The sequence below is a fragment of the Athene noctua genome, chromosome 1 (genome assembly GCF_965140245.1).
Source record: "Athene noctua chromosome 1, bAthNoc1.hap1.1, whole genome shotgun sequence".
NCBI lineage: Eukaryota > Metazoa > Chordata > Aves > Strigiformes > Strigidae > Athene > Athene noctua.
The window spans coordinates 1,924,094-1,933,555 of NC_134037.1; the positions used below are offsets into that span (position 1 = coordinate 1,924,094).

Below are 9,462 nucleotides of genomic sequence, written 5' to 3' on the forward strand. Positions count from 1 at the left end.
TAGGCATGGCGTGTTTAACTCCATGTAAAACCCATTTCTGATACCGACTCAGTCTTTCTCTGTGCTCCACATTATTTGGATCCCCACTGCGGATCCCCAGACAGAAAGTTCTGCTCTAATATTCCACCTGCTGTCCCACTCAATACAGTCACTTCTGCCTGTGCTTTGCCAGCCTCCAATACCATCTGTTTTTTTCTGTATCATCTAACACATTAGCTAAAATCACCTGTAAATCACTCCAGTCCGGGTTCTGTGTTCTGATGATAGTATCTGCCACTCTGCCTGTTCTCTCCGGATCCTCTCTGTACACTCCTGCTGCCTGCTTCCAAGCCATCGAATCCGTCACTGAAAAGGCACTTTCACATACACCGGCCCATCGTTGCCAGCTCCCTGCCGCAGGGGAGCTATTGTTTGTACCTGCTGCCGAGTTCTTTCGAGATGCAGGGGTATGAATTACAACCTCAGACGGCCCTTCATCCACATCCTCTAGTCCGCTACTCTCAGGTTCCTCTACCTGTTCTCTATATTCTCGCCCCCGATGCCGTTCTCCCTGTGGAGGGGATATATCTAATTCTGGCCCTCCATCCTTTTCAGTAGAAGCAATTCTTTCCTTCAAACAATCTTTTCAAGTTCACATGTTGAACAACACTTTTTCACCTTTTTATCGTCAAAAGTTATAGCCATTACTAAATTATCCCTACTAATCAGCTTACATTCTTTCTGCCAATCCTTCCTTTGTCTTAAATAGGAAAAAAAAAAAATCAACATACGGCACTTCATTTCCCTTCTCTTCTACAAAACAGCATTAACTGCAGAATGGTATTATAATGCAGTGTCCCATTCACGAGCCATTTTCCCTGATCACCCAGAGTATACAGAGGCCACCAGCGATTACAATATTCAATCATCTGACTTTTCCTCAAATCATCATGTACCTCTCCCCAGTGTGCTAACAAACATCCTAACGGAGAAGTTTTCAGAACTTTGTCATTTGCAGCCAGATTACACATCCTTTTGCTTTTAAACAAACGAGTCAGCGTAGATGCCATGGTTCAGTTACTTTGTTAACACAATATACAATCGATCACTCGCTCAAGCCTATCGCTTCGTCCTTCTCCGGCTGCACCCCGCGCGGGATAACAGAACCGCGGATCCGAACCCCACACCCGCTTCGTGCTCAGTTGCACGTCTCACGCTCACAAACACGCTCACACCTTTCTACAGTTACTACGACAAACAAAGGTATATAACACAATACAACACAATTCTTAATTACCGTACAATATTCAATTGACGAAACAACCAGTACCACAACTGAGTGCATAAAAACTTTTAACTTCCAATTAAATGCACTCCTTCTGAGAACTCTACAGCGTATAGGGTCTCTTGTTTCCAAATCCAGCTGTCCAACCCTGCAATAGCTTTCGCTTGTGTCTTACGGGCAGAGGCCTCGGCTTCCAATACACGAGGATCCTCTAGCCCAACCCTGCGCAGCTTTCGCCGCGTCTGACAGGCAGGCTTGTACAGTGGGACTCTAACCCGCTCCTACTGGTGGGACTCTAACCCACTTATCCCAGTACAAAAGAGAAGTGTCTTACCAAAATCCAGGGGACGTCGCGGAGAGCCGCATGGATCGGGGATCGATGGGTGTCCCCGAGAAATCCTCGGTGCCGGCTGGAACCGATCAGGTCCCCGACTCCTCCGGTCTCTCAGCGAGGTCCCATCTGGGGTGCCAGAAACTGTCCCCGAAATCCGGGATGAAGATAACTTACCGACTCCAATGTGATGCAGATAAGCAGACACTTTTTTATTGACGGCCGGGTGCGCGGGTGCGTGCTCTCACCAACAACGCACACCAGTCACAAGAATTATACAGTTTCTATATTATTCATTCATCCATATTCATTAAGTATTCATACCTAAACACAAGAATTCCTGGAAATCATTATCATACTTCCCTCCTACTTCCGATTCTGCGCACTGAAGCTTAGAAATGTCTAGAAATGAGTCTGGGGTGTGATTTGGGTCGGTGGCCCATGAGTCGGTGGTCGCGATCTCCCCCTGCCGGAATTACCCATTACCCAGTTTCACTGTTCCTTGGCAGAGATCTGTAAACTGTGACAGTTCATTCTCCCCAGTTCTCATTACTCTCAGGTTGTGGTACTTCTGAGGCATTATCCAATGTATTCTAGGTAATAAATTACTTCTGTGTCTAGACATCTCCAACAACTTCAAACAGAATTATTTTCAATTCTAAATCTAATTCCCTAAGCAGTATCTAGGTGTACCTAGTAAATGATTACTGACCAATTCTTCGGCCTTGGTACAGGGCTATACAGAGGAATTCACAGTAGCATTGGTTTCTGGTTAGATGTGCAAAATGCAAGATGTAAACATGTAACCCTACTAAAATATTTCTGTATTCATACTGGAATCAAACATTATTAATTGTAATAATTCTGATTGGTGTCAAATCAGTGACAGGGGGCCAAGGAGGGCAACGGCATCCTGGCTTGTGTCAGCACTGGCGTGGCCAGCAGGGCCAGGGAAGGGATCTGAGCCCTGGGCTCGGCACTGGGGAGGCCGCCCCTCGATTCCTGGGTTCAGTTTTGGGCCCCTCACCCCAAAAAGGCCATTGAATGACTCGAGCGTGGCCAGAGAAGGGCAACGGAGCTGGGGCAGGGTCTGGAGCACAGGTCTGCTGGGGAGCGGCTGGGGGAACTGGGGGGGTTCAGTCTGGAGCAGAGGAGGCTGAGGGGAGACCTCCTGGCCCTCTGCAACTCCCTGCCAGGAGGGGGCAGAGAGGGGGGATGAGTCTCTGGAGCCAAGGCCCCAGCGCCAGGCCCCGAGGGAATGGCCTCAAGCTGCCCAGGGCAGGGTCAGGCTGGCTCTGAGGAAGGATTTCTGTGCAGAAGGGGCTGTTGGGCGTTGGAATGGGCTGCCCAGGGCAGGGGGGAGTCCCCGGGATCCCTGGAGGGGTTGAAGAGTCGGGCTGAGCCAGCGCTGAGGGATCTGGGGGAGTTGGGAACGGTCGAGCACCCTGGCCGAGATGCTGTGCGTAGTGATGTTCACTGAGGTGTACTTCGTGCTCGGCGCCATGTTTGCCCAGTGGCTCTGGGTATGTGACGGCTGCACCGCGCTGTGGTGGGGAGTGGGATGGGGTGGGTGGGGTGAGGGGCTGTGGGGGTGATGTGGCCTGGGAGCTGCTCCCGTCTCACCCAGCTCTTGGTGTCCTGCAGAGTTCAAGGCAGAAGGCAAAGCATGGGACAGCTGACGCCAAGATGGAGAAGAGCAAACAACCGACCCTGCAGAAATGGTGAGTGCTGGGGGAGGCCCCAGATCCTGCCCCAGACCCTCAGCCCGTGCCCTGCCCGCGCTGGGCAGCCCTGCCCGTCCCGCCGGAGGGGCCGCGGTGCAGCAGGTTCACCTCCCTCTCTCCTCCCCTGCAGTGCCAGCGCGACGTTGCCGAGCACAGAGCGCCTCTGCCCGCTACTGTGGTCACCATCGCTGAGCTCCCTCCCGATGAGCAGCTCCAGTTCTGCGGACACCGTCTGCTCCTTCCCGGAGCCCTGCCCCGGTGCCACAGCAGATCTGGCGGCACAAGAGCGCTCAGGACCCGCCCAGACCCCCAAGGATGATCAGGCGCTGGTGGAGAATCTGGGACCAGCCCTGGGCCAGGACCCCCCACTGGAGAGGTCAGCTGGGACCAGTCAAGAGCAGGTCTCTGGGGATGAGGGCGAAGTGGTACAGAGACCCAGGGACGTGGAGCCAGACCCTGACACCCCCGTGACCATGGGCAGCACCATCTGGGCGGCGCCGGGCGGGAGCAGCCCAGCGGAGCCCAGTCCCCAGCAGCGGGTGCCCACGGGCAGGATGCGTGCCTGGGTGGCCCCGGGGCTGTGCAAGGGGGGCCGTGCCCTGCGGGAGTCCCGTGCCCAGCTCTGCAGGCGTGTCAGCGCCTGGTGGAAACGGGACCGGCAGTGCTGCTGCAGGTGCTCCCGCAAGCCCCTGAGGCAAAATTATCCCTGACTGCAGCGGGCAGCCTGGAGAGAGCAGTTGGGGGTGTAGGGCTGGGGAAGTCCCTGCAATGACCCCACCTAAAAAATAAAATATCTTAAAATATCTTTCCTCCATCCCTGGTGCCGTGGTTCTTCCACACAGCCCTTGATGCGCGCCCTCCCCCGTCCCTTTGCCAAACCTCCCCTTTGGGTCCCTTGCTGACCCCCCTGCCTCTGCCGGGTCTCCCCCAGGTCCTGGCTCCGAGCTCCCCCGGGCTTGGTCACCTCTGTCCGGCCCCGCGTCCGTAGGCACCGCGACGGGGACTTTTGCTCGGCCCAGAGCTGCTCCTGCCAGAGCAGGCAGGGACTGTGCCTGCCTGCACCCTGCTCCTGCCTCCTGCCCCCTCCAGAGCCCGGGGGCTGCGGGGCACCCACTGCAGGAACAGGGGGACCGCACACGTCGGGTCTTTGCCTCTTTTCACCTGGAACAAGCTTCTCACTCTCAAGCAGATATGCTTCATTAGCAGCGCTGGGGTCGCCCTGGGGATTCTCCACCCGAGGATTAGTCAGGGACGTCGGTTTACTCACACACAGATCAGATATTCATTACATTTCCTACAGGAAAGTTTGCCACAGGGACAGAGAGGCCCTCGAGGAGGAGCTCACTTCACTGTCCCTGAGAGAAGCCGGGAGCTGTCACTGTCACCATCAGGTGTCTCCCAGCTGAGCCTGTGTGAGGAGGAGGAGGGAGAAGCCTGAGCCCAGCACTCCCGAGCGGCCTGAGACTCTCCTTCCTGCCCCGAAGGAGGCGTCAGGCTGTGTCAGTGCCACGGGGGCCCTGGGTCACCCCGGCGGGGTGTCTGTGCGGCTGCAGGGACACCTGCGGGGCAGGCTGGGCAGGAGCTCGGCCCAGCTCACCACACAGGCTCTGCAGGAGGGAAATTCCGCAGCTTTTGGCCCATTTCAGCCAGGGCAGCGGCAGAGCTCGGCGGCGGCGGCCGTGAGGGGAAGGCGCGAGCGCGGGGCTCGGGCCGAGCTGCGGGGGAGCGACGGCCGCGGGGCCCCGTGTCCTCTGCGCCGCCGGGCCGGGCCGCGCCGCCTCCTTTGCCCCCCGCTGCCGGTGCCACTCGTGGCTCCGGGACCAGAGCCAAGGGCTGGAGGCCGGCGCCGGTCCCGAGACTGCGCGTCCCTCGGCGGGGCGGTCAGAGCCGCCCCCGTGGCCACTGCCCTTCTAGAAGGGGCTGAAGGGCCCCTGACACGGACTGGAGAGAGAAAAGGAGCAGCAGAGGAGAGCGCCGGCCCACCCCGTCCCAGCCCCTCATCGCCGCTGATGCCGATGGCCTTCCCCCAGGGCACGCGGTTTCACTTTGGTTGCTCACTCTTATTAGGGCCGAGGGAAGCTGGGGCTGGCTTGGGGAGGGCCAGGGCATCCCTGGGGGGGTGGCAGCTTCCCAGCACCAGGCCCCTCCCACAGAGCCCACCGGTGGCCCCAGCACCCCTCTCTGTCCTCAGCCCCTGGCCTGGCCCTTCTCTCCCGGGGCTGGAAGGTGCCCGGCCCCTCGCTGTGCCCCTCGTGCTGCTGGGCTGGCCTTGCCCCGTGTCCCCACGACCCCCCCATCACCCGGAGCACCCCAGAGCCGGCAGGGCCGGCAGGATCACCCAGGCGGTCGGGAGAAGACAGGGAGAGGGTGCTGGGTCCGGGCTGCCCCACAGCAGCCCCACGCTCCAGCCGGGATCTCCCCCCACAGCCGGAGGAAGCGCCACGAAGGAGAAGGGTGGGAAAGCGGCGTCGGTGGGGACGCGGCTTCTGCGAGGGAGCTCCCCCACGGGACGGGAGACGTGGGTCGAGATGGGAACGTCGGTGCTGCCACCAGCTCGGAGCTCCTCAGGAGCCAGCCCTCCTCCTCCCACAGCAGCGACCTGGAGGAGCTGGCCACGTCCCTCATGGAGTCCCTGGGCGGGACCCGAGTCTGCCGCGACCTCCTGGGAAAACTGAAGGAGGCTCGGGATCGCGGCGCTCCAAGCGCTTCCCAAGACATCCGCAAGGAATACGCCACCTGCCTGGAGTGCCGGCGGTGCCTCACCGGCAGCTGCCCGCACCGCAGCGAGCCCCTGCCAGAGCGGGACCTGCCCACGCTGGCCGCCATCCTCCACAGCGTGGACCTGCTGGTGCACCGGGAGGAGCTCCAGCTGGAGCTGGGCATGGGCTTTGAGCTGGTCCTGGCTGGGGAAACCGTCTACGTCTGGCAGAGAACCCATCGGGTCCCCGAAATCCCCCCGGAGCGATGCTGGGAGGGTGCCGTGTGCCACACCGGGCACGGGAGAGGTGGGGGGAGGTGGCCATCCTGCGGGGCGGGCAGAGGGCCAGGGCTGATGTCAGCCAGGGAAGCCCAGGAGAGCCCCGATGCCGCTGCTCGCACCGCCAAAGCCCCTTCGCTCAGAGACCCCTTTGGATCCCAGGGCCCCCCTCCCTACTCTGGGGGCCCCTGCTGGAGGACAAACGGAGCCCTGGGGTCCCTGCTCACCTCCCCTCTCTTGTAGGGTGGCAAGAGGAAGGTGAACCACAGCCGGGGGAACGGGGTGTGCCCAGGGAACGGGCCCCGGGGTGAGGCAGCGTGAGAAGAGGCTGTGCTGGAGAAATGAAGGGAAGGAGGAAAGTGCTCACCTGGAGAAGCAGCCAGTCATGGGCTCCCCTCTCCCCACTAACACGAGACTGCGGTGGAGAACTCAGAAGTGAAAGACAATTTTTATTGACTGATTCAACCAGTAGTATCCTAAAACATCTCCGAGCTGTCAGTTCTCCAGTGAGGGTCTTGCACACCTGAAGCTGGGGAAGGTGGCTTTTCAGCAGCTGAATGTTGCAGAGAGCTGAGAAAAGAGCCCTTCCCTGCTCCACCCGGCAGGACAGACCCCGGCCGCGATACACAGAAATCCAAACAACATGAAAGGGAGAATGAAGTAGGCCCCAGGGAGCTCTCGCTGTGCCAGAGTCCCCGGCTCCCTGTGAGTCCCCCCCAGGGCTGTCCAGCCACCACCACCTCTGGGTCGGTGACCCCGGGCAGAGGTTGGAGCTGCTGGACACTTCCCTGCCTCTGCCGGAGCCCTGGGGAGGGACAGGCAGGCTCTGCCCCGGGTACAGCCCCAGGGCTCCCTGCAGGGCCTCTGCGGCTTCGGGGCAGCGCTGCCGGGAGTTCCCCGGGCTGGGGGGTCAGTGACCTCCAGAGCCAGGAGCAGAGCAGCGCCCGTGCTGGCGGGGGGGGACAGGCATGGGGGCTGCTCTGTGCCCCGGCCCCCCACCGCTGGGGCTGGTGTGGCCCCAGTTCCTCCATCCCAGGTCCCTGCTTCAGCCTTGGTGCCAACTGTCCCTCCAAGGAGCCTCTGGGGAGCGCTCCCGTGGTGCAGCCCCTTCCCCTTCCCCTGCAGCTCCAAGACCCCAGCAGGGCACCAGTCATGGCCCCCAGAGGAAAAAGGCTCCGAGCCCCCCAGCCTGGCTGCCCCGCAGTAGCCACCAGGCACCTCTGCCAGCCCCGGCGAGGGACGCACAGCCTCGGGATTGACTCCATCCTCCAGCCCCATTTCTCTAGGACTAAAGCCACAAATGGGACCCACAGAGGAGGAATGTAAAAGAGGAGCCCCAGCAGCAGCAGGAGGGAGATCTCCCCCAGAGCTGCTGAGAGGCTGCGGGGAGGAGAAGGCCTTGGGACGGGGGAAGGTTGTGCCACGGGGCTGGGGACATGGGGCAGGCTCCCAAGCTTCATGCTCCCAGCAGCTTCTTGACCATGTAGCCTGGCATGCTGTAGAGGAAGAGCGCGACCATGACGATGAGCAACAGGGCCAGCACCATTTTGATGATGAGCCACTTGTAGCGCGTGCAGATGAGGTATTTGATGGACTTGAGTGGGTTCAGGAACCAGATGAAGGACGTGTCCGGGCGGCTGCAGGGGAAGCAAACACCCATCGTTAATGCTGTAGCCACAGAGGAGGGCGGGATGGTGGGCAGTGGACATGGTGGGCAAAGGGACGTGCAGGATCCCTTCCCGGGGTAAGTCTGCAGAGTGGAGGAGCGCAACCAGGAGAATCAGGAGGGTGGGCCAGGGAAGATGGCATGCTGTGCCAGATGGAGCAATGCGGGTTTGTGAGGGTTCCACTTGAAGCTGGAAGCTGGTGGTGAGGACTGGAGGGGAGCAGGAGGTGGTGGGAGGCCCAGGCAAGGGGATGGAGCCAAGAAGCGAGGCAGAGGAGGAACAGAGTAAGGAAAAAAAAGAGTTGGCTCTGCTCGTGACCCTCGTTCCCCCAGCATGACCCCTCCGCACCTCTCCATGCCTGCCTCCCCCCCACCCCTGGGGAGCACCCCCAGCATCTCCCAGAGCTCAGGTGCCTGCTGGGGACTGGGGTTTCCCACTTACTTGGGTTTCTCCAGTGGGTCGGGCTCGTTGCGAGCCAGCCCGGCGGGGGATTTCTCTGCCTCCTCTGCTGTCAGAAGGTGCAGTTCAGCCTCAACTTTCCCCTGCAGGAAGCAGAGTTGTGCTGGGAACTAGGCAATGCTCCCCACCTCAGCCCCCCCAGCCACGGTGACAGAGGGGACCTGAGAGAAGAGAGGCAAGTGCCGGGGAGCAGAGGGTGTCTGCACAGAGTGCAGTCCCCAGGATGCAAAATCCCTCCCTTTTCCCCATCCTTACGGTGACCTCCAGCTCATCGTTCTCATCTCTGGCCACGAACGGCCACCAGCCCTTCACCCGCTTCTGCTTGAAGATGGAGACCATGGGCAGCTCTGCCTCGTTCGTCACCATCTCCAGGCTGCACTGTTTCGACGTCTTGGCTCCTCGGGGGAAGCGGTTCAGGTCCAGCTCGATGGCCCCTGGCAGGAGAAAGGGGAGCACAGATGTTGGCATCCCCAAAATGCTGAGTCCTTGGCTGCAGGTGGGCTGGGTCAGTATCTCCTGCCCTGAAGAGCAACTTTGAACTAGGTCTGGGAACAGCGAAGCTGAGATCTTTGCTGCAGGAGGAGCCTTTGTGCAGCAGAGACAAGGGCTCTCATCCTACCTGTTCTTACCAGTAGCATCTAAAGGGGGGTTGCAGGATGTTGTGGGCTTGAGGAGCAGAGCTGCCCTTCCAGGTCCTGTTCCTATACAGGCTTTATCTCATCCCACACTGCTCCCTACTTGGCCAGCCATGGCTGTCCCGTCACCCCAACTCAACGGGCCCTCCACTCACCGAGGAAATCATCGGCCGAGTGTGGCAGTTAGGGTCTGGCGCTCGGAAGATATCGCGTTGTACGGGAAGATAAAACGTAGGCAGACGGATGTGACGCCATGGACCCAGGGTATAAAAAGCGGTGTTATGCAATAATAAACGCCATTTGCCATCCATCACATTGATGTCTGTGTGCAGATGGACCGAGCGGCCTGGGGTTGGCCGCCGTGTTGTTTTTCCCTGAGCCAGGTCGTTAAGCATCATTAGGCAA

General features: G+C 59.7%; 1 protein-coding gene across 1 annotated transcript; it reads right to left on the reverse strand.

The window, feature by feature from the left end:
* Positions 1 to 6,728: 6,728 nt before the first annotated feature.
* On the reverse strand, positions 6,729 to 9,226 carry LOC141967265 (otoferlin-like). The gene is made up of 4 exons (XM_074920878.1): positions 9,213 to 9,226; positions 8,678 to 8,856; positions 8,405 to 8,505; positions 6,729 to 7,933 (listed from the first exon to the last, which is right to left on the reverse strand). Exons 2-4 carry the CDS (start codon positions 8,786 to 8,788, stop codon positions 7,753 to 7,755), a joined length of 393 nt encoding a protein of 130 aa, XP_074776979.1. The 5' UTR covers positions 8,789 to 8,856; positions 9,213 to 9,226; the 3' UTR covers positions 6,729 to 7,752.
* Positions 9,227 to 9,462: the final 236 nt, after the last annotated feature.